This window comes from Neovison vison, chromosome 7, assembly GCF_020171115.1.
Source record: "Neovison vison isolate M4711 chromosome 7, ASM_NN_V1, whole genome shotgun sequence".
Taxonomy (NCBI): Eukaryota; Metazoa; Chordata; class Mammalia; order Carnivora; family Mustelidae; genus Neogale; species Neogale vison.
The window spans coordinates 190,421,451-190,445,427 of NC_058097.1; the positions used below are offsets into that span (position 1 = coordinate 190,421,451).

A 23,977-nucleotide genomic window follows, 5' to 3' on the forward strand; every position below is an offset into this window, starting at 1 on the left:
GACTGACTGGACAGCACTTAGAAAAATTCCAGGCCTTCCAAATCCTGCATGGCCCAACTTGCATCGGCAAAAACCGAGGCCATGGCGCCCTCTGGTGGCAGACTGGTTCTTCCAGTCCAAAAAGCTTCTCGACTAGTATAGGCCGGTGTGTATGAGCACAGAAGCCACAGGATAATAAACATGGCACATTCTCCTGGATCATCTTTACTGAAGATTTTTTTGGAGGGAAAAAAGTGGGTAATGCAAAACATTTTTATATTAAAACAAATGCAGATAATATTGAATAGAATATAAAATTTACATTACTTTTTGAGACAAAGTAAGAGACATCAAAGACATTTCAAGGTAGGCTGCACATGAGTTTCAGGTTATATTCCTAAACCCTGAGGGAGGGAGGAGACCCCTGCAAGCTCACTTTGATATTATGGGTGCGGCTCTTTTGATAGAGAAGTCTGAGCAGCAGCAAATTAAGTGCTTACTCATTTGGCAAAATCCCAGTGGATTATTGAAGTGACACCATATGCTTTCTCATCTTAGAGCATTTGAACCTGCTTTAAAAGGCCTGAGTAAATAGGAGCTTTTATGCTTGAGTTGAAATGATTTCCTTCTAAAATGTTTTTTTTCTTCCTATGAATGCTAACATGCCTGAGGGTATGACATGCGAGGTGGTCAGTATCCTAAGCGCCCCGTGGACCTAAATGTGCATTATCAGGTATGAAGTTTTAAGTAGACTTTCCAAGGGCATCACTAGGAAGGAAAAGCAAACTACTTACCTTCAGCAACAACAACAAAGAAACAAAATAAAAACTGAATAAAAGATTATAAGATGATAATCTGTACGGAAAATATTATATACACATGGCAATGTATGATACAATTTAGGGACTGGTAAACACTTAGCTCTTAGAGAAGGGGCTACTGCTGCAGTTTTCACTTTTCATATTTTATACGACAATTTCTTTTGGTGGTGGTGGGGGCGGGGGAGAAGCCAATAGGCTTGCTTTCTAAATCCTGGTTGTCCTCTGTAATTTTCCCTTTTTTGTTGTTGTTGGCAATCATCTATTACTGAAGAAGCAGACAGCCTGTGTGGAGATTTTCCAGGGTCATTAGCAATGGATTGTCTTTTTCAAGCATGAGAGGGTTAATCAAATGTGCTTAGAAAGCATATAATGGGAGGCAGATTCTGGCGGATGCTGAGGTTTTAGGGTCTACTAAAGAAAAGGTAATTCATAACCTCCCATATAGTTTACCTTATTACATTTCTTAAAATTTTATAGAATTACTTCTTTCTTCTTGAGAATGTATTCTACATTTACAAAGCCTTAAAATTAAGACTCAAATCACATGACAACCTGCCTATACCTTTTGAGAAAATACCCCGTTTACAAAGAACGAGTCTGGAGCAAAAATGTCCCATTTCAGAATAACTAAAGGGGGAACATCAGGGGTAAATAATGTAGTGCTGATAAAAAGAACAAAAAAGGCAGACACCACACACCTCCATTTTCCCAAGATTAAATGATTATTAAAAAAGCGCGCCACACTGTATAGAAATCAACATTCTCTCCCATAATTCTGTGCATCTGGGACTATAGAAATGTCACTGTCCCTGCCCCACATCTTCAAATTAACATTCTCAGGTCACAACAATAAGTCTTCCCAAAGGGGACCTTCCGGAAAAACAAGCTATTTCCTCGGCTCATATTTCCCTGGAAAAAAAAATAAAATAAAAACAAATAAAGTCTAGTGTGAACATGAGGTCAGCTAGTCCAAATCAGCAGAGAGATGTATGTGGACACTTTTCTGGAGATGCGACTAAAAGGGCCAGGATGAGCTGGGGCTTTCTGACTCCAGCCGAGCTTTCTGGAAGCTCACTACGATGTTGCCACATGTGTAAGGCAAGGATCTCTTCCTTACACAGAACCTGCAGTTTGGATTCTGGCTCTGCCACTTGCTAGCTAGGTTATCACCTGAGTCCATACACAGAGGGTGCTGACATGGTCCCACCACTCATGAAGGGCGAGCTTTTATTTACTTTTCAATGGAATGGTCAGAGCTTTAGGAAATACTTCTAAAATCTTACGAGAGTAATAATGTTGTAAGCTTAACTGAACAGACTCTGAACTTAGACTGCACATAGATCCTGCTCCCACAAATACAGGCTGGGTAGCCTTGGATTATACAATTAGCGTTACTGAATGGTTCAAAGTCCCAATCTCTTCAGATGTGAAGTGGGATGATAAAGAATGGTACCTATCCTCATACGGTTATTTTGAGGATTACAGGAGCTGGTACATAGGCGGCTCTCAGCGTGATGCCTGATATACAGGAAATACCCCATCAAAATTTGTCGTGTTACGCGCTTAGAGGACTTACTGCTCCCCAGGTAAGGTGTCTGATACCCTAATACATTTTCTATCTGCTTCCTTCCTACAGCAGGGCTTAGAAAGTAGGGAAAGGAGGTCCATCTTTCCTTTTAAATCGGGACCACAACAGGAGATTGCCCAGTAAAAGTGTAAGACTCAGAATGAAACGCAGGATATCAACATTAGGTCCGTATGGAAATCATCCAAGCGTTCCAGCCTGGATCACAGGGGCTTGCCTGGCATGGGTGCTGGGTAAAGGCAACTACAGGAGCACTTAGGCCTTTTCTTTTGGAGGTCAGGCTGGGGAAGCCTGAACTCTTGCTCTTGTGAACGGAGGCCTTTCTCACAGGCATTGCCAATGCTATGATAAAATGTGATAAAAAAGAGAGTCCTCGTACACTATCTTCTACAATCTTTGAAAAAGTGAGTGCCACTTCAAAACAGTTTAAAACTGATGGCCATTTAATGTGATCCTGTGTTAAATTTAGTGCACAGCCACCCATTATTTTGGTTCCTAACAAAGCTTTGCCTGGACTGAGAATTTGTGGTTGCAGATGACATACCTCACAGCAATAACAAAGAAGAAACTGGAGTCTGGACAAAATCATTCTCTAAAAAGACTAGAAGAGACCAGCTCGATTATCATCACTGTGACAAAGAACATCATCAACAACCTCCCGTTTCTCAGTTTCCTCTCTACTATACTAGAGAAAAACACATGAATATATAAGGAGATCCTGAGAAGTTACAAAAAAGAGGTGACGTCAGAAAAAAAGAACCTGAAATTGGGGCCATAGTTTTAACATCCAGGAAAATCATCTACCCAGACCTTATTTATAATTTGAATGTGATCACTCAAATGGCTTCTCGGTCACATCTAGGGATTCTTAATTCATGACCCCTCCTGATATTTCTGTGCAGCACACTTTACTGTTGTGCTGGAGTGACATACAGAACAGTGTAAAGGGTACATCACTGGCAACTAAAGGGCAACCTACAAAAATTAACCTGGGATTCCAGAGACATTATTTAAGAAAACAAACAAAAACAAAACAAAATAAAGTATGAGAGAGAGGAGGGGTGAGGAGGGAGGGCAGAATGGAGACAGAGAGAGAGAGAGAAGGAGAATGAGACAGAAGTACCTCTTTTTGCAGCATGCACCAGCAGTCTATCCAAGAAGTATATATCGGGGAATAAGGAGGGCATCCACCAGCAAGCCTGAAATGGGGAGGGGGGGGGAGGAGAGGAAGATGAGCCATTCAAATTAACATTTCCAAAGCATCCTCTCAAGAGTTTGACAAATCTTTTTTTTTTTTTTTTAAAGATTTTATTTATCTACCTGACAGAGAGAGCTCACAAGTAGACAGAGAGAGAGGAGGGAAGCAGGCTCTCCGCTGAGCAGAGAGCCTGATGTGGGGCTTGATCCCAGAACCCTGGGATCATGACCTGAGCCGAAAGCAGAGGCTTCAACCCACTGAGCCACCCAGGTGCCCCAAGAGTTTGATAAATCTTGGTCAAAATATTCTCCGACCTAGAAAGTTCCCCAAGAGGCAATTTTAGTTTCAATGGAACAAATTATACTGGAGGAGGGAATAGAAAAAGCATCCAAAAAGGACTTCCCTCCCTCATATTTAGGTATTTTTTCTTCTTTTTTTTTTAAAGTAATCTCAACACCCAACGTGGGGCTAGAACTCACAACCCTGAGATCAAGAGTTGCCTGCTCCCCGATTGAGCCAGGCAGGCACCTGTCATATTTAGGTTTTGAAACAAGTAAACGCAAACTTCAACCAGTTATGAATCGTCTAAAACACCCAGGTTTTTGAGAATGAATATAATTCTAGAATATAGCAATTATGTGATTAAAGTACAGAGAAAGGAGATTTAAAAACTAAGTGGTGGGGCGCCTGGGTGGCTCAGTCTGTTACATGTCTGCCTTTGGCTCAGATCATGATCTTAGGGTCCTGGGATCGAGCACTGCCATCAGGCTCCCTGACTACTGGAGAGTCTGCTACTCCCTCTCCCTCTGCTGCTCCCCCTGCCTGTGCTCTCTTTGTGTCTATCAGATAAATAAAAAAATAAAATCTTAAAAAAAAAAACAACCAAACCTAAGTGTTCAAAAGACCCTAAAAATTGGCGACCACATGCTTTACTCACGTAGAACCCAGAATCACTTCCTCCCTAAAAATCTGTAAGGACGGGGCACCTGGGTGGCTCAGTGGGTTAAGCCTCTGCCTTCAGCTCAGGTCATGATCCTGGCGTCCTGGGATAGAGCCCTGTGTTGGGCTCTCTGCTCAGTGGGGAGCCTGCTTCCCCACCACCCCCACCGCCTGCCTCTCTGCCTACTTGTGATCTCTCTGTCAAATTAATAAATAAAATATTTTTAAAAATAAAATAAAAAAAATCTATAAGGAATAATAATACATTCAACTCATCTTTCGTGTATGCTCTGAGCTAAGATGTGGCCACTGCCCTACTAATCACAGGTGATTGGTAATTTGGAATTTTAGAGCATGTAGCTCTTGATCTCAGGGTCTTGAGACACAAAACAAACAGAAGGCGACAGGATACGGAATACGACAACTATGTTTAAAACTCCACATGGCTCTTTGCTTGACATCTGGTTTGAAAACCATGACAGGTCTGATGGCACACTGTGTCAGGGCCTATACTGGAACAACGAACTAAAGCAAGAGGCAAAACTTCTGCCCAGTGTGGTGCAGGCACTAGGCATCTAGAGGCTGGAAATCAGTGGTATTCACGCCATACTGCCACCCACCTTCCCTGACCGATACAGTGAAAGGTTAAGAACCTTCCCATGAAAGAAAGAAAAAAGAACATTCCTAGGAACCGAATTTCCTACTTTTCTTTCTTTAAAACTTACTTTCTCCATGCAGCTCCTAGGAAAAACAGGGAAGGATGTGGAAATCCAGTAATTTGATCACAATCCCACTTAAACCACAGGCAAGTGTACACTGTCTGTAAGTACTTGAGAAATAGTCTTTGCGCTCTTCTCTATTCTAAGAGAGGATATGAGGGGCTGCTTAGAATATAAACTGATGCCGTTGCTGGTGCATGGAGCGGAGAGAGAAAAAACTCAGGAAATCTAGTAATGGCATCAACTGTATTTTTCTTCCCCAAATCTCTCCTTGGACTGCTCTGCCTGTCAGGTGAACGGGATAAGAAATGTGAGGCACTTACCCACAGTTGTTGACAGCCATAAGATTAGAGACCAGCACAAAGGGATAGGTCAACATACTGGCAAAAAACTGCAAAGTGGTAAAAAGACAGCTAAGTTATTAGGTCGTTCTGAATCTTTAGTCTCTTCTTCCTCTGCCTCCCACTATAGTCAACACTCCAACGCTGGTTTTGCTTTCTCAGCATCCCAGGAAAGATGAAAGTACGCATTTTTGAGCCTGCACAGGATACCTCCTCCTAATATCCCCATTACCCAACAGTTTAACTGAAGACCAGAAGGCTTCTCTTACTGTGACTGAGTCTTCTTTCAAGTAAAGTCAAGGACATGATTTAACAGAAAAAGCAAACACCATTAAATACAATGAAGCATTTCAAAACATCCCTGAGATAGTAGAAATTATGCATGTCCTTCCAAAGACGATGGAAGCTACTTTGGGAGTCAAACACCACGACTCAAGAGGGAGAAGGCACCACATGATTCAATAGGGTGAAGCTCTCCGGGGCATATCGGCAGGTGCAGGGGGAAGCAGGCCTGAGACCTGCGGGCCAGGATGTGGTGAGAAGCGCCCACATGTCCCTCCCACCCCCCCGAAAGCCAAACAGACCAAACTATGTGGGCTTGTTAGTGCCGTTCCTATGACACAGGGACTCTACATTATTCTCACCTCTGACAGACAGTAACAAAACTTGAGACAGCTCATTGCCTTAGAGCAGTGATAACACACGACCCAGGTGAAATTAAAAAGAAAAAGAAACAAAACACAACTGTCCCTAGGTCAAGAGGATTTTAAAAAACTCACTCCTGTGACAGCTTGGGAATAACTCTTCATTTCACTCATGGTGGAAACCTAAAACAGGAAGAAAAGTCTGTATTAGAACGAGTAAGAAAATTAAGATGATGTTAAGGGCGAATTGTCTCCTACCATCTCAATCTATTCGATCTCTAAATTTTTAGTTTCTTTGACAGCCAGAAAATTAATTTCAAGATGAAAACATAAAATACTGATTATGAGCCTAAAAAGGCAGTGGACAAAATGATCAACCTGATTCAACATGAAGAGACAAATTCGCAGGAGACTATGTGATGACGGAGGAACAAATAGAATAGGCCCAGGATTTAAAAAAAAAAAAAAAAAAAAAGGCAACGAGACTGGTAACCTTTCCCCGCGTCCTAAAAATCCAATCCCTGGCTGGAAACGACATGTATGGTGTATCCGAGGGACAAGTGACTACCTCTATGTGCGCCCAGCTGTGTCCCAGGCGCTGCAGAGACCAGCCTCTGTAGTGCAGAAGCACGCTGCATGGGTTTAGTCCTCCCTGTGTGTGTTCTACTTTCCACCAAGCTACGGGGCTGCCTCTGTGCAGAGAGGCCCGCAGCTTCCAGGAAAGGCGAATTCTTAAAACCTCCCAGGCTGAGGTTTCTAAGATGCCCAGTCCAGGAATCCCTTTAACATTTCAGATTGGACGAAATAGCCCTTGGTACACTATGAAACTGTCCTGCTTCGTAGTATCTGCAAAAATCATCTATCAATACTGAGGCCATCTCCTGGCAGCACAGAGACAGGGACAGATTTCTTAGGCTTCCTCAGCTATACCCCAGGGACTTTCTCAGGTGCATCTTTCCACGGTAAATAGTATAGGGTCATCCCATTAGCCTTTAAAAACTTGACTAACAGTGTTTAGCCATGTAACAATGAGTCTGGCAAAAACATAATGAAGTGCCACTTTATCATTTTTTAAAATAGATTCCATCCTAAACTTGGGGTCTGAACTCATGACCCTGAGATTAAGAGTCACATGCTCCACTGTCTGTGCCAGCCAGGTGCCCCACCATGTTACTGTGAAGCTAACCAAGCCGCCCAGTGAATACAATAAAGTCAGCCCCAACATATCTTATCAAGGTCACACCTACCCCACTGTCCAGTGCATAGGTATTGACGAGGTAGGCCAGAGAGTTACAGAGCCACAAAGAAATGATGTCACCTAGGAGGCGGGGAATAAGACCCCTACATGAAGAAATAAAAAAAATAAGAGCCAAGAACTGCGATCAGTAAAAAGATAATCCACCCGATACAAACACTTCTCAAAGAAAGAGTTCAAAGTCTTAGAGAGAATTGAAAATACAGGGGCGCCTGGGTGGCTCAGTGGGTTAAGCCTCTGCCTTCAGCTCAGGTCATGATCTCGGGGTCCTGGGATCAAGCCCCGCATCAGGCTCTCTGCTCAGCAGGGATCCTGCTTCTCCCTCTCTCTCTGCCTGCCTCTGCCTACTTCTGCCTACTTGTGATTTCTATCTCCGTCAAATAAAATAAATAAATAAATAAATAAATAAAAGACAATGAATGCCGGAATCTAGTATGGACTAGTTCATTCTAGTTAATGTAACTGTAGGTTACTCTCCAGTCGTTGAGATTAATCTCCACAACGACTTTCATTCCCATTTCACAAATGCAGGCCAGCTATATGCCCTCAAAGCTTCACCTAATGGGCTCACCTAACTATTAAGAATTATGAGCAGGGGGGACAAAAATCCGCCTGTTTTGAAGAGACTTAAATATGACTTTGGCTAAGCTACTTGACATTCAAATCTGACAGGGCCGAAAACAACTACAAAATTACAAAACGAGAATGGCTCAAACAGAGATGGGTGAGGGACGTCATAAAACAGATTCCCAGGGCCTAAGTGGCCGAGGTGATGCAGCGCAGCACAGCAGGATGAACATCACCCGACAGACTGAAGACTGGGGTGCAAATACCATTTCCATCACTTATCAGCTGTGTGACCAGAGCAAATCAACTTCCCAGAGCACCAACTTTTTCTAATCTCTAAAGTAAGAATTTAATAGCTATCCTATCTCCTAGACCATTTACTTATTCACTTATTCTTTCTTTCTTTCTTTCTTTTTTTTTTTAAAGTAGTCTTCATGCCCAACATGGGGCTTGAACTCAAGACCCTGAGATCAAGAGCTACATGCTCTACCAGCTGAGTGAGCCAGGGGGGCCCCCTCCCAGGCTATCATACTCCAAAAAAACACTAAAAAACAAACAAAAAAAATCCCAGTTACATGGCAATACTCTGAAAATGAAAGAGGACCATTTCTAGTTTTCGTTCTTAAAAGAATGAAAGTGGTAGCCTGAGTTCTTCCAGAGGAAACCCAAGGGAATGACTACGGCCTTGCAAAAATGTATTACTCTCAGGATAAGGGAGATCATTTTCCTATTTTTCAAAAATTAAGTTTCTCTAGTTTATCTACTGCACAATAGGAACTTACTATAAAGGTAGAAACTTGGAATGAATTTAACAAAATTTTAACGGAATTGAAAACAAAATGAAAAACCCCCACACGAAAACCAAAACCCTAACAGCCCATGTTTTAGATGTCCAGAAGCAAAAGTCTGCAATCTTTACAACAGAATTTAAGTCTGAGGGGCTTTAACAGAGTGTCACATGAAGTAAACCCTGAGAGTACATTTTCTCCAAGGATTAAACAATGAGTCGTGTCCTGATTTTCATTAAAGCTTTCTACCCCCACAAATAACTGCACATGTAAATCAACAATTTACTTACGCAAAAAATCCTAGGATGCCCTCTTCACGATAGATGGTTACTATGGAATCATAAAGTCCACTAGGTACAGAAGATGGAAAGGCAAAAATACATTAAGATTATTTTGGAGTTACTAAAAAATATGTTCAATATCACTTTTGACAAGGAAATTTATATCCCACCCTCCCTTTCTGCCACTCTCACTCTGCAAAGACAGCTGAATTTGGAGACAGGAGTGGAGATATGACTACCTAAGGGTGCAGTCACATGGAGTCAGGGTGAATTTTGGCTTCAGTGGCTCTGCAACTTACTCTGAGATCCTTGGAAGGTTCCTAAACCTGCCTGGGCCATTGTCTTCCATTTTACCATTTTTTGGTTCATTTTTGTGCAGAACAAATGATCTCTCAATTCACTCTGTAAACTCTAAGGCACCATTAAAATATAAAACACTTCGAAAGATCTCTCTGAATATGGGAAAACGAAAACACTTACCAGTACTTGGATTCTCTGCCAATGAACTGTACCATAGATCTCAGAGTAATCACTGCAGAACAGAGAAGAAATTTTTAAAACTATGTCGAGATAAACTTTGACAGCCCTGAAAAAGAAAAAAGTTTTTCCATCTAAAAACACTTTGCTCTCTGGATAAACTGGACAAATGCCAAAAGGAGCAGGCAAACAAAACATGCATGCAAGGCACATCAGTGAACTCCCCTATCAACCCATCTAGGCGGTCAGGAGAGCCCATTCTATGAAAGGTGGGTCACAAATCAGATTTCAGTCACCAACTGTAAACCTACCGTGGAAGGGATGTGTGATGAGGGTAGCAGCAGAACGGGCCATCATCTCTCGAGTCGTCTAGAAACAATCAACACACACGTCTGAAACCTAAACAGACGACACTCGGATTCCTGCGAGAAGTAATGTGGGCGGCACAGCACCCTTGTCCTGAATGTGGTACCGTGTAATACTCTGCTATCCTCTCTTACCTTTCCTCCTGGGTTCAGTGTTCTGTTATGGTTACTTCTCAAAACTGATGTGCAAAGCAGATTTCTGTTATCTTCTCAATTTTACAGATTGGAACAACCAATCCAAAGATTAAGAGGCTCGCTAGCAAACACTAACCCAGCTGGAATAAAACCACAGGGCCTGGTATTTCGATTTTTAAGTTGCTTTCTCCCTGAGAGTGATTTCAGAGAGTCTGATCTATGTTATTCGGATGTCGGGCTCTGTTTAATCTGTGCCAACAGAGCAACTCTGACTAGTTTTTCCACCCCAAGCCTGTAACTGTGCAGTATCTTAGATCTGCTATTTATCCTAGTTTATCTTTCTTGTCCAGGACTCTGTAAAGAAGTGGCAGAGAAAATTAGATTACAACACTGGGGAGGCAGGGAGTGAAGACAGCACGTCCGTTATTCATCTGTGCATTTAAACATCACCTTCGGTCATCTAGTTAAGATATCCCTCGCCCCTGCGCCAATGACAGTCCTGAGAAGAGCCCGTGTCACAGGATGGGTGAACTCAAGTTAAAAAAAAACACAAAAACATATTAATACAAGTACCTCTACTTTAAAAAAAAAGTAGAAAATTGACCAAAAACAAAGCTGATTCATCTGACATCTAGACCTGCTTCTTTTGGAAAATGTGTTTTAGAAGGAAGCATTCACTAGTAAGACTGTGATCTCACTAAAGACAATAAAACTATGTAAAGACTAAGAAATAAAAGAGTGGTTTTGAAAGCCATAAATACTAAGTCAGGCATGAAACAAACTCCAATGACAGAGGAAGGGAATGGGAAATGGGTATGAGGAACAATCCCAAGTCAGAATAACGTAAAAGTGTCTCCTGATAGATGATATCTGACACACGAAGGGGCAGGCCACTACTTAAACACAATTGTGCCAGAGATTTACACCTCCAATAGAAGACTTCCAGTAGAAACCTCTTCAATTTCACCCGTGAAATGAGTGGACAAAATTAGTTTCCTTGAAATGCATCTAATCCAAATAAAAAGCAATGCTTTTTTTTTTCCTTCCTTTTTATGGTATCATGTAGAACAGCCCAAATTGAACTGAAGGTCTACTTTATTTGGAATAAATGCTGAACACACGGGCCTGATGATCCTGATTCCACAAACTGCCACACTGCATACATTGCACGTGAGGGAAATAGCACAGGACATCATCAGTCTCTTACCTCCTTGATAACTTGGTCGAAGGAAGGTGTGACTTCTTTCTGTGCATTTCCAGAGCCTAAATCCTGGAAATCAAAATGAAAGAAGACAGGTATCTTGGTAGTTTTATTTTTAATTTGAATGATTGTTATTTCTTAAAAGGTTTTATTTTTTATTTTTTAAAGATTTTACTTATCCATTTGTCAGAGAGAGAGAGAGAGAGAGAGAAGACAGAGCACAAGGGAGAGCACAAGGAGGGGGAGGGGCAAAGGGAAAAGCAGACTCCCCGCCAAGCAAGAAGCCCGATGTGGGACTCAATCCCAGGACCATGGAATCATGACCCAAGCCGAAGGCAGCCGCTTAACCGACTGAGCCACCCAGGTGCCCCTAAAGGCATTATTTTTTTAAAGTAATCTCTACATATAATGTGGCGCTTGAACCTGTAACCCTAAGATCAAGAGTTGTACCCTCCACCGACTGAGCCAGGCAGGCACCCATATCTGGATGGTTTTAAATAGAACTACTCAAACTGGTGGCCATCCTGTATGCCAACACTCACTGAGATGAAAGGGGAACTGACTGCTTGTCCTTTCTCTGAAAAAAGACCAAAGAGCAACAGCAACTTGCAAGGGAAACAGGCCCATGCATACAAATCAGCTCCAACATACCTCAACCGTGTCACATTCCTGGTAATGCTACAAAGAAGAGAAAAGAAAAGAAAGGATGATTAGGGCTGTTATATAGTGTCACTGAGAGAAGACATAAAATGAGAATAAAATAGTTGGCTTTTTTCTTTTTTGGGCTGCATATTTCCAATATTTTCTATTTCCAATTAATTGGAAAGAAGTGTCTCTAAGATGATGTCATTGCTAAGTTTAATATGTTGGCCAGCTGGAGGAACAAGCGAATGCTCATGAAAACTCTTATCTAAAAGAAGAAATAGGAAAACAAACCAAAAACTAAAAATCCAAGGGCATTATTTACTACACATACACATTTAACAGAAATAAGCTGGTAAAAACACAACCTAACATTAAAGCTATGGAAAAAGTCTCACGGCTTTTTCATGAAAAAGCAGGACCAATGCCAAACAACCTGATTAAAAAAAGGGCAGAGAATGTGAATACACACTTTTCCACAGAAGATATACAGACGGCCAAAAGGCAAATGAAAAGATGTTCCACATCACTCATCATCAGGGAAATGCAAACCAAGAGCACAATGAGATATCATCTCACACCAGTTAGATTGGCTATCATCAAAAAAGACAAGAAATAACAAGTGTTAGGGAGGATGTGGAGGAAAATGAACCCTGATACTGTTGCTGGAAATGTACTCTAGTGTAGCCACTACGGAACTGTATGGAGGTTCTTCAAAAAGTTAAGAATAGATCATAGGGGTGCTTGGCTGGCTCAGTTGGTAAAGCATGTGACTCCTAATCTTGGGGCTGTGAGTTTAAGCCCCATGCTGTGCACAGAGATTATTTTTTTATTGTTTTTTAAAGATTTTATTTATTTGACAGAGACACAAAGAGAGAAGGAACACAAGCAGAGTAAGTGGGAGAGGGAGAAGCAGGCTCCCCGCCAAGCAGGGAGCCCGATATGGGGCTCAATCCCAGTACCCCTGGATCAGCTCTCTGCCTACTTGTGATCTCTCTCTGTCAAATAAAAAAATAAAATCTTTAAAAAAATATTTTATTTGGGGCGCCTGGGTGGCTCAGTGGGTTAAGCCGCTGCCTTCGGCTCAGGTCATGATCCCAGGGTCCTGGGATCGAGCCCCGCATCGGGCTCTCTGCTCAGCCGGGAGCCTGCTTCCTTCTCTCTCTCTCTCTGCCTGCTTGTGATCTCTCTCTATCAAATAAATAAAAGATCTAAAAAAAAAAAAAAAAAAAATTTTAAAAAAATATTTTATTTGACAGAGAGTGAGAGACAGAGCACAAGCAAGGACAGAAGTAGGCAGAGGGAGAGGGAGAAGCAGGCTCCCCACTGAGCAAGGCACCTGATGTGGGGCTCAATCCCAGAAACCTGGGATCATGAGCTGAGCCAAAGACTGACGCTTAACTGACTGAGCCACCCAGGCATCCCGTGCATAGAGATTACTTACTTAAAAAAAAAAAAAAAAAGAAAAAAAAGATTTAAAAGAACAACCATAAAATCCAGCTATTCCACCTCTCGAAAATATGAACACTAAATTTGATAAAATATATGCACCCTGATGTTTATAGCAGCATTATTCATAATAGCCAATATACGGAAACAACCTGAATGACTATTGATGGGTGAATGGATAAGGAAATTATGGTATCTAAGCACAATGGAATATCGCTCAGTCATTAAAAAAAAAAAAAAAATACTGCCATTAAAAAAAAAAAGATTTCATTCATTTATTTGAGAGAGCGAGCGAGCAAGTGAGCGAGCATGAGAGGGGAGAAGGTCAGAGGTAGAAGCAGACTCCCTGCAGAGCCAGGAGCCGGATGCGGGACTCGATGCCAGGACTCTAGGATCATGAGCTGAGCAAAAGGCAGCCACCCAACCAAGCCACCCAGGCACCTGAAATCTTGCTATTTGTGACAACATGGGTGGACCTTGAGGGTATCAAGTTAAGTGAAATAAGTCAGAAAGAGAAAGACAAAAGCTGTGATTTCACTCACATGTGGACTGTAAACCAACCAGCCAACCAGCCAAACTCAGGAAGAACAGGTTACCCAGAAGGGGAGGGGATGGAAGACGGGTGAAGTGGGGTCAAATGTATGGTGATGGATGTTAACCACAAGATCATTTTGTAACGAATACAGATATCAAATTACAATACTATACACCTGAAACTTAAAAATGTTATGTACTAATTTTACCTCACTTAAAAAAAAAAAAAGTACCAATACCAAATTACTGCAAGGCTCTTTTCTTCACTGTACAAAAGAACAGAGAATTGGTGCCAAGTCAGAATAGCTAAAATTGCCTCACTTTTCTGTTTGTATCTGACTATTTCTAAAACAAGCAAGAGAGAAGATTCTGTTCTCTTCCAAAATACTGAATACTGCCAGAGTTCAGACTATATTGGAAGAGGAAATACTATTTGTGGGATATTTTGGAAACAGAAGATGGGATAGGTAAAATGAAAGAATCAGAGACAACAGAGCCACTAATCCAACCAGATTAAAAAAACAGACAACACGGGGCACTTGGGTGGCTCAGTGGGTTAAAGCCTCTGCCTTCGGCTCAGGTCATGATCCCAGGGTTCTGGGATTGAGCCCCACGTCGGGCTCTCTGCTCCACAGGGAACCAGCTTTCTCCCCCCTCTCTCTCTGCCTACTTGTGATTTCTGTCAAATAAATAAAATCTTAAAAAAAAAAAAAGACAACACTTTCTTCTGTAAAAAGATTTTTTAAAAAATTCAGAACAAAGAGAACAAATTTCAAGACCAAGCAAAATGCTGTTTTGGGGTCAAATTCCAGGTCTTTAGTTAGAGTAATTCTAATAGTTTCAGTTTCACGCGTACTTAAAAATTCTTGCTCATTTCTAGGCTTAGCTTTTTTTACGCTGTTAGTAAAATTTCCTACCTGTCCTTTCTACATTATTCTGAACAGAATTCAATTTCATTCTTGTTCAGATATACAGAACTCTTTCTTATAACGGATAACAATTTCAACAACCCTGAACTGTCTTTTCCTGACGCAAAAAGCTGCTTTTGATAGTAAGTATAGAATCAATTCCCTGTCATGCCACAAGTAAACACATATTCAGGGCACCTGCTTAATTCCACTCGAGCTTACTTTTCCTGTAGGTAAAGGAACTTGTTCTCAAGCAGTACTCTCACTTTTGGTCTAAGACTATACACAAAGCCAGCTGACTCTGTGACAGATGCCTTCGCATTAAGCTCACTTAAGCAATGGCAACAATTTCACTGAGCCCAGGGGATGGTGTGGCTGGGGACAAAAGGCCAGTCATCAATCCACCAAAAGCTTGGGCCCATTAAGACTCCATTACTCAGATCCAGGGGTCACCTGCAAGTCTCCACATCTGGCCCACAGGCATGACAAGAAGAGTAAGTGTAAAGTGGGCACAGCATGCAACTCCTGATCTCAGTGTCACAGGGCTTGTGAGTTCAAGCCCAACAATGGGCACAGAGCTTACTTAAAAAAAAAGAAAGGAAAGCATGTAAATGACTGAGGGGTGAAACAGCTTCCATGTGAGGCAACTACTAGAGAACCTCTCTCACTCAGAAATCAAGGAGGGCTGAAGAGAATTTAAAATTTAAGCCAATTAGCACTCATATGTGCAATTTAAGAAACAAAACAAATGATCATAGGGAAAGAAAAAAAGAGGGAGACAAACCAAGAAACAGACCCTTAACTAGAGAGAACAAACTGATGGTTACCAGAGGGAGGGGGAGGATGGGTGAAATGGGTGAAGGGGATTAAGGAGGGCAGCTGTCCTGATGAGCACCAGGTGTTGTACGGACGTGCTGAATCACTGTATTGTACACCTGAAACTAATATTCCACTGTATGTTAACTAATTGGAATTCAAATAAAAACTTAAAAAAAAATCTAAGCCAATTGGATCATGAAATTTTAACAAAATCAAGATACACTCATCAGAAGATAAAACATTAGAACTCGGTTAATGTTAAAGCCTACAAAAGTAAATGAAGGACTGTGCCAAGTATTGTTTAAATAAGCAGTTAGTAACCAATTGGAATTTAACACATTTGATGTATTACCTAGGCTGATAGTAATACATCTGGTTAGCATATGTTGTGACTTTTTTTTTTTTTTTAAAGATTTTATTTATTTATTTGACAGACAGAGATCACAAGTAGGCAGAGAGACAGGCAGAGAGAAAGAGGAAGGGAAGCAGGCTCCCTGCTGAGCAGAGAGCCCAATGCGGGGCTGATCCCAGGACCCAGGGATCATATGAGCCGAAGGCAGAGGCTTGAACCCACTGAGCCACTCAGGCGCCCCTGTTGTGACATTTTTTGAGAGTTAAGAGCACAGAGACTAACATACCTTGGTGCCAGTAGGAGACAGAATAATGAACTAGAAATCCCTTAGTTTTACATTCACCACCACACTCACGCTAAATCCCTTCCCAAAGACTGATCTAAGTGGTGCAGAATTTGTATTCATAACACCTTTATAAATACAATAAAGGGCCATTCTGTTTGACCTACATGGTAACTGGTAAAACTGAGAAACCAGCACCATCAGAATCATTAGCTTTGGCATTTGAGGTGAAAAGAAGCTGGAAAAACAAGAGGATCTGTGAAAAAGGAAGAAATGTAACCTTGGTTTTTTTAAGATTTTATTTATTTATTTGACAGAGAGCACAAGCAGGGGGAGAAGCAGGCTCCCCGCTGAGCAGGGAGCCTGATGTGAGGCTCCATCCTAGGACCCTAGGATCATGTCTTGAGCTAAAGGCAGACGCCTAATCAACTGAGCCCCCCGGGCACCTCATAACCTTGATATTTTAACAAACATATTAGGAAACACTGCCAACATAAGAAAAATTAATAATTCACCTACATATATCCATTACCAAGGTTAAACATGTTTAACAGTTGCCCCTTTTGTTTCAGAGCTCTGGCCTTCTTAAAATAAAATGCCACAGAAACAGACGGCCGAAGTTCCACCTCTCATCTCTTCCCCCACTTCCCAAAAGTAACCGCAAGCCTGATGTGTACTTTGGTGAGGTTAAAAAAAAGGTGTCCCCCCCCCCAGATTTGTGTGACATAACACATTAGCAAAAACAGTGCATAAAATACAAATGTAAAACAGAATAAATAATTAAAAGGCAAATATCCATGTAGTCATGATCCAGGTCAAGGAAAATAATTTCCATTACCCCTGAGCCCCATGCTCGATCCCTTTCCCCCCTCTCTCTCCCCACAGATAACCACTATCCTGACTTTTACGTTCCTTTTGTTAAGTGTTAATTTTTTTTTTAAGATTTTATTTATTTATTTATTTGACAGACAGAGACCACAAGTAGGCAGAGAGGCAGGCAGAGACAGAGGAGGAAGCAGGCTCCCCGCTGAGCAAAGAACCCGATGTGGGGCTCGATCCCAGGACCCTGGGATCATGACCCAAGCCGAAGGCAGAGGCTTTAACCCACCATACCACCCAAGCGCCTCTTGTTAAGTTTTTTTAAAAAACAAGTTTCTGGGGTGCCTGTCTGGCTCAGTCCATAGCACATGCGACCATGATCTCAGGATTTTGAGTTCATGCCCCATGATGGGAGTGGAGCTTATTTATTTATTTATTTATTTTTAAAAGATTTTATTTATTTATTTGACAGAGAGAGATCACAAGTAGGCAGAGAGGCAGGCAGAGAGAGAGAGAGGAGGAAGCAGGCTCCCCGCTGAGCAGAGAGCCCGATGCGGGACTCGATCCCAGGACCCTGAGATCATGACCTGAGCCGAAGGCAGCGGTTTAACCCACTGAACCACCCAGGCGCCCCGAGCTTACTTATTTTTAAAAATAAATACATAAGGGATGCCTGGGTGGCTCAGTGGGTTGGGCGTCTGCCTTCAGCTCAGGTCATGATCTCAGGGTCCTGGGATCAAGCCCCGAGTCGGGCTGTCTGCTCAGAGAGGAGCCTGGTTCCAGCCCCCCCCGCCCCCCCGCTGTCTGCCTGCCTCTCTGCTTACTAGTGATCCCTGTCTGTCAAATAAATAAAATAAAAATCTTTTAAAAATAAGTAAGTAAACACATAAATACATAAAAAATAAGCTTGTAACAGAGAACATTTTACTAGCGGTAATGTTAGAAATAGGAGGAAAATAACTCCAGAAAGAAATATGTGTTTCAATCAGCTTCCTTCCTTCTTTGAAGAAATAAAATGAGCTACACAGGAGATCAAGTAAGTGTTTCTGCTCAGAATGACTGGTTCAGAGGAAGAAGGACTGCAGATCAAAAGCTATCACTTCGGGGCGCCTGAGTGGCTCAGTGGGTTAGTGCCTCTGCCTTCGGCTCAGGTCACGATCCCAGGTCCTGGGATCGAGCCCCACACTGGGCTCTCTGCTCAGCGGGGAGCCTGCTTCCTCCTCTGTCTCTGCCTGCCTCTCTGCCTATTTGTGATCTCTGTCTGTCAAATAAACAAATAAAATCTTAAAAAAAAAAAAAAAGCTATCACTTCATTTTATACAAATTCCCTTTGCATCCTAGGGAAGACTTAAGAATGGGTATTTGAAGTAAATGTTTTCAAGAGAATAAAGGACATGGTCTTAAATATAATCTTTGAAATTGCTCTTGGTCAGTAGAACAAACTGCCTAAAAAGAAATCGAAATCTTTGGCACGATTACTTGATATTCTTACCTGTAAAACTTTACCATGGACCACAGTTCCAAGGACACCTGAACACAGTCTTGGAGTTAAGCCTGTGAACAACCCACGCTTCCCATCGATGCTCGCAATGTGCTGAGCTGAGAACACAAGTCAGAGATTTAAATTCCAGCTGGAAGAAAGGGTTACATAGAAATGTCATGTAAACAGGCTTTCTATGTCTTTTCTTTCTATAACTCCTGCCTACCTAGCACCGTTCTCAATGTCCTCCAAATTCCAAATAAATCAAAAACACTTACCATAACAAAAGAGACCAGGAAGCTGACATACTTGCCGCCCAAAAATATTTCGTCCTATTGTTGGAGGAAGAGGCTCATATCCCACCTTCAAAAACAAGAGAATATATCAATACCAAGCAATATTCCCCAAAATGTATTGGCTGCAAGGTTAAAATTTTTAACCGCAGTGAAAATGCAGTATCTGTTTTCCAAGGCAATCATGAAGTATCATCCTTGTCAGTTTCTTATTCTGTCAACTGATAAGACTTGTTTCAATAAACTCCAAGCTTTCTTTTGGTTCAAATTCTACAAAGTAAACCATGTAGCTGAGATAGACTAATATAAAACTGAATATAAAATAAGGGAACTTTTGTGTTAGGAAAGCTACAGTTTACTGAGGAGTATCAAAAATACTTTCTAGGGGCGCCTAGGTGGCTCAGTTGGTTAAGCGACTGCTTTCTGCTCAGGTCATGACCCTAGAGTCCCTGGATCAAGTCCTACATCAGGCTCCCTGCTCAGCGGGGAGTCTGCTTCTCCCACTGACCTCTCTCCTCTCATGCTATCTCTCTTTCTCTCAAATAAATAAAATCTTAAAAAAAAAAAAAAAAAAAAAACTTTCTGGGGCGCCTGGGTGGCTCAGTGGTTAAGCCGCTGCCTTCGGCTTGGGTCATGATCTCAGGGTCCTGGGATCGAGTCCCGCATCGGGCTCTCTGCTCAGTAGGGAGCCTGCTTCCCTCTCTCTCTCTGCCTGCCTCTCTGCCTACTTGTGATCTCTCTCTGTCAAATAAACAAATAAAATCTTAAAAAAAAAAGAAAACTTTCTAAAGCAAACCTAACACTTAAAAAAAATTTTTTTTACGATTTTTATTTATTTACTTATTTGACAGACAGAGGTCACAAGTAAGCAGAGAGGCAGACAGAGAGAGAGGAGGAAGCAGGCGCCCTGCTGAGCAGAGAGCCCAATGTGGGGCTCGATCCCAGGACCCTGAGACCATGACCTGAGCTGAAGGCAGAGGCTTTAACCCACTGAGCCACCCACGTGTCCCCCCAAAAAAAGATTTTTAAAAAAGGTTTTATTTATTTATTTGATAGAAAGAGGGAGTATGTGAGCACAAGCAGAGAGAACAGCAGGCAGAGAGAAAAGCAGGCTCCCTGCTGAGCAAGGACCCAAATGTGGGACTCGAATGTGAGACTGGATCCCAGAAACCCGAGATCACGATCCGAGCCAAAGGCAGACGCTCAACCAACTAAGCCACCCAAGAGTCCCTACATAAAAGACTTACTTGTTTATCTTAGAGGGAGAGTGTATGCGCTAGGGAAGGGGGTGGTAGGCAGGGGCAAAGCGGGAATCTAAAGCAGATTTGGCACTGAGAATGGAGCCTGACGCAGGGCTTAATCTCACGACCCTTGAGATCATGACCTGAGTCAAAACCAAGAGTTGGGACACCCCAATGACCCATCCCAGTGGGGCTGAACTCACGGCTGGGAGATTAGAAGACACTTATACCCACAGAGCCAGCCAGGCACCCTGAATGCATTTTTTATATTTGAACAAAACAGAAGACTAAGCCACCATCAACTGTGTATTTGGCTAGCAAGATGAAACACTCAAAAGGCAAATGCAGAGAGCACTGGATAATTCATGTGGTAAATATTTATAAGCTAAATCCATACTAAATAAGCAGACTGTCATTTCATTAACAATCTAATGAAGGCCACTTTAGAATTAATGATTATCATTTTATTTTTACAATATATTCAGCATTTTTAGTAGTAATGGGAAACTTGAGAGAATGAATGACATAGGACTTGGCTTTGATCCGCTACTGCTGTAATTCTTAACCTGTTCAAATTAAATAACTTCTGAGCTCCCTCAAAGTGTTACCATACCACTATTTTTAAAACTGAGTATTTAGGGCGCCTAGGTAGCTCAGTGGGTTAAGCCGCTGCCTTTGGCTCAGGTCATGATCTCAGGTCCTGGGATTGAGTCCCGCATGGGGCTCTCTGCTCAGCGGGGAGCCTGCTTCCCTTCCTCTCTCTCTGCCTGCCTCTCTGCCTACTTGTGATCTCTCTCTGTCAAATAAATAAATAAAATCTTTAAAAAAAAAAAAAAAACAACTGAGTATTTAAAAATTACACCAAAACCCTTAAGACACTTGGTGACATAGAAGTTGTGTAAACAGGGTTAAGGATATTCAAATTTTTGAAGCAAGTGCTCTCAATGTCACTACGAAACCCTGCCTCCTGAAGAAGTTGAGTAATGGGCTCATATCAGATTTATTGTGAAACATCACCTCAAGACACTATCTAGCTACAAATGTGCCAATTCCATTTTAGACGTCACAGCACATTTCAATCAAAGTCTTTGTTCTTAGTTAAAATAATTTAATTCATAGTGCGCTTTAACATACGGAATCTGAATCCAACGGGTCAACCTGGCAACACATACTTCAGAGAAGTATCAACTCAAGATTAAGAAATGTGGCTCTCCCTAGTGTCGTGCATACTTCTGACAGAAAGGTAGGAAAAGTGAGGACAGGGGTTCTAACAACTGCTCCTTCCTTGGTACTATGCATGACATAATCATGTCAACTTTCAACAAAGGTTTTAAAAAAAATGAATGGCATGCTCATCACAGAGAATTCTGGAAAGGCAACTGAAAATACTATGGAATAGGGTATCACTAGCTAAAACCTGGCTTACTTGCCTGTGAATATAAAATACCATCTAAGGATTGTTTCACAGTAGATCAAAAACTAACATAAATGCTTGAACTCTCTCATCTGAACGATTTCCAGCTCAGACAGAGGTGATTTTTGCTGTCAGGAGCCACATGGGCTGCTGCTGGAAAGCGCTCAGTGAGCTCAGTGAATCCTTCCGAAATTTGAATCAGCAACCACTTCATGATCACTTCTGAATGAGCTCCTTGTGTTTACCTGGGTATCTGGTGCTAAAATCTCGGAACAGAATAGAAGCAGTAACAGTAGCAAATAAAAATGAAAGAAAAAAAAAAGCTAATAAAGTATTGGCTCCCCTCGAATTTCAAATTTGTCTTTAACAGATTTCCTGTCTTGCGTTTGGGGAGGAGGTGAATGCTGATTTCAGAGGGGGCTAGATGGGAGGGCTGGGAAGCTCGTGGTGGCAACTGGCCAGGATCAACCTCAGGGAAGAAAAAACAAAGTTCAGAGAGCCACCAGGACAGGCAGAGCAGGACGGCAGTTGGCTGCGGGGAAAGGATCGGGCCTCCCCGCCTGGCAGGGGGCGAGACCTGGGAAAGGCCCACGGACAGTGGAAGAAGAGCCGCGGGCCGTGGAAGCTGTCCCTAAGGGGAAGGAAGAGGCAGCAGGGAAGGAGCAGCATCTCAGGGGACTAGAGGCCCGGAAGGCTGGAGCCGATCGCCAAGCGCCGAGGGCAGCGGCGACTGAACAAGGGGCCGGGCGGGGAAGGGGATGGCGACGACTCATACCTGGATGAGCACCTTCACGTACATGAGCGGCTGGGACAGGATGGTAAGACCGGAGCCCAGGAGCACCTGACTGGCCGCGTCCGCCATGATGGCACCCGCGGACGGACAGACAGACCGAGCCACCAAGCGACCGAGCCGCTCCCGGATCACGTGCCAAGGCCGCCGGCTTCACTGGCCCGCCCGCGGCGCGCGCGCACGCACGCACCGGCGCGCGCCTCCCCACCCAGTCCCCGCCCACCGCCCCGCCCCGAGAAACGGCAGGCGCTCGCGAGCCGGTGCTGGGGTCGGGGCGGGGCTTACCGACCAGGGGCGCATGCGTTCTATAGTGGGATCAGCGCCCTCCACTAGGAATGGCAGTTTCTCTTGCGCTTGCGCAGGCCTGGAACGTCCGACGGAGAAGAATGGGCGTGGCAATGGGGGGGTGTGACCCTGACAGCAAAGGCAAGGTCAGAGGAGTAAAAGAATTGAAGAGGGTTTTCCGTTATGCTTTGTCCTCTACCACTTGCCCTTTGAGCATCTGCAACATAAGGTACAAGGGTATTCGGAACTATGAACAACCTAATGGCCAGCAAAAACTAGTTACGTCTTATACTGAACAATTAATTAATCTGGAAGTTGCTATTCATTCATTCAGTTAATGTCACCTTCTCAGAAATGGCTTCTCTGACCTCTATTTAAATTTACCTGCCCCTTATTTTGTACCACGTCGCTCGGTAGTACTTACTGTCTGAAATTATTCGTTTGTGCCTTCCACCAGAACGCAAGCTCTGTGAGTTAAGGAACTGGGACAGCCTTTGTTCACTGTTGTCTGTTCAGCGCCTGGCACATACTAGGTGCTCAGTAAATATTGCATGAATGAACGAATACTTCAGTGCCCTGGAGGCTACAGGCTATAAAAGGAAAAAAGCAACGTCCTTAACCCTTCAGCCTCCAGTTCACATGTTCTGTAGCTTAGGGAGGTGCAGCATGGCTCAGAGAATGAGGTACCTGGAGAAGACATGCTTTTGGTTCCTGGTTCTCCTTTGTATTTCAGTGATTCAGAAAACGTTTTATCTTCGGGGCGCCTGGGTGGCACAGTGGGTTAAAGCCTCTGCCTTCAGCTCAGGTCATATCCCAGGGTCCTGGGATCGAGCCCCACATCGGGTTCTCTGCTCGGCAGGGAGCCTGCTTCCTCCTCTCTCTCTCTCTGCCTGCCTTTCTGCCTACTTGTGATCTCTGCCTGCCAAATGAATAAATAAAGTCTTAAAAAAAAAAAAAAAGAAAACGTTTTATCTTCTGTTACTCAGTTTTTCTATCTAAGGATAACACTACTACCTACCTCTCAGGGTTATTTGTATGTTTGCATTTGAGCAGGGAGGGGCAGAGAGCAAGGGAGAGAATCTCAAGCCAACTCTGGTGTGACTGGGGAGCCAGGCCAGGGCTCAGTCTCACCACTGGAGATCATGAGGTGAGCCAAAATCAAAAGTCAGACACTTAACTGAGTCACCCAGGCACCCTTCAGGGTTATTACTGGCTGGAAAGTGGAATTATGCGTAGGAGATATATAGATAGATAGATAGATAGATAGATATAGATATATAATGGTAGCTTTTAGAATTATAAGAAACTTACAAGTTGCTTCTAACTAAATCCAGAAATTACTTAGACATCAATACAATTGATAACAATAGTGT

General features: G+C 42.7%; 1 protein-coding gene across 2 annotated transcripts; it reads right to left on the reverse strand.

Moving 5' to 3' along the window:
* Positions 1-1,499: 1,499 nt before the first annotated feature.
* On the reverse strand, positions 1,500-22,468 carry MTCH2 (mitochondrial carrier 2). 2 transcript variants are annotated; one of them, XM_044259300.1, is made up of 13 exons: positions 22,305-22,468; positions 18,860-18,944; positions 18,594-18,700; positions 11,947-11,973; positions 11,302-11,364; positions 9,906-9,963; positions 9,598-9,649; positions 9,127-9,186; positions 7,474-7,567; positions 6,362-6,409; positions 5,565-5,632; positions 3,509-3,584; positions 1,500-1,709 (listed from the first exon to the last, which is right to left on the reverse strand). In XM_044259300.1, the coding sequence occupies exons 1-13, from the start codon at positions 22,389-22,391 to the stop codon at positions 1,623-1,625; spliced, it is 912 nt and encodes a 303-aa protein (XP_044115235.1). In that variant the 5' UTR covers positions 22,392-22,468; the 3' UTR covers positions 1,500-1,622. The 2 variants fall into 2 exon arrangements, with proteins under 2 accessions (XP_044115235.1, XP_044115236.1); XM_044259301.1 differs by lacking the exon at positions 11,947-11,973.
* Positions 22,469-23,977: the final 1,509 nt, after the last annotated feature.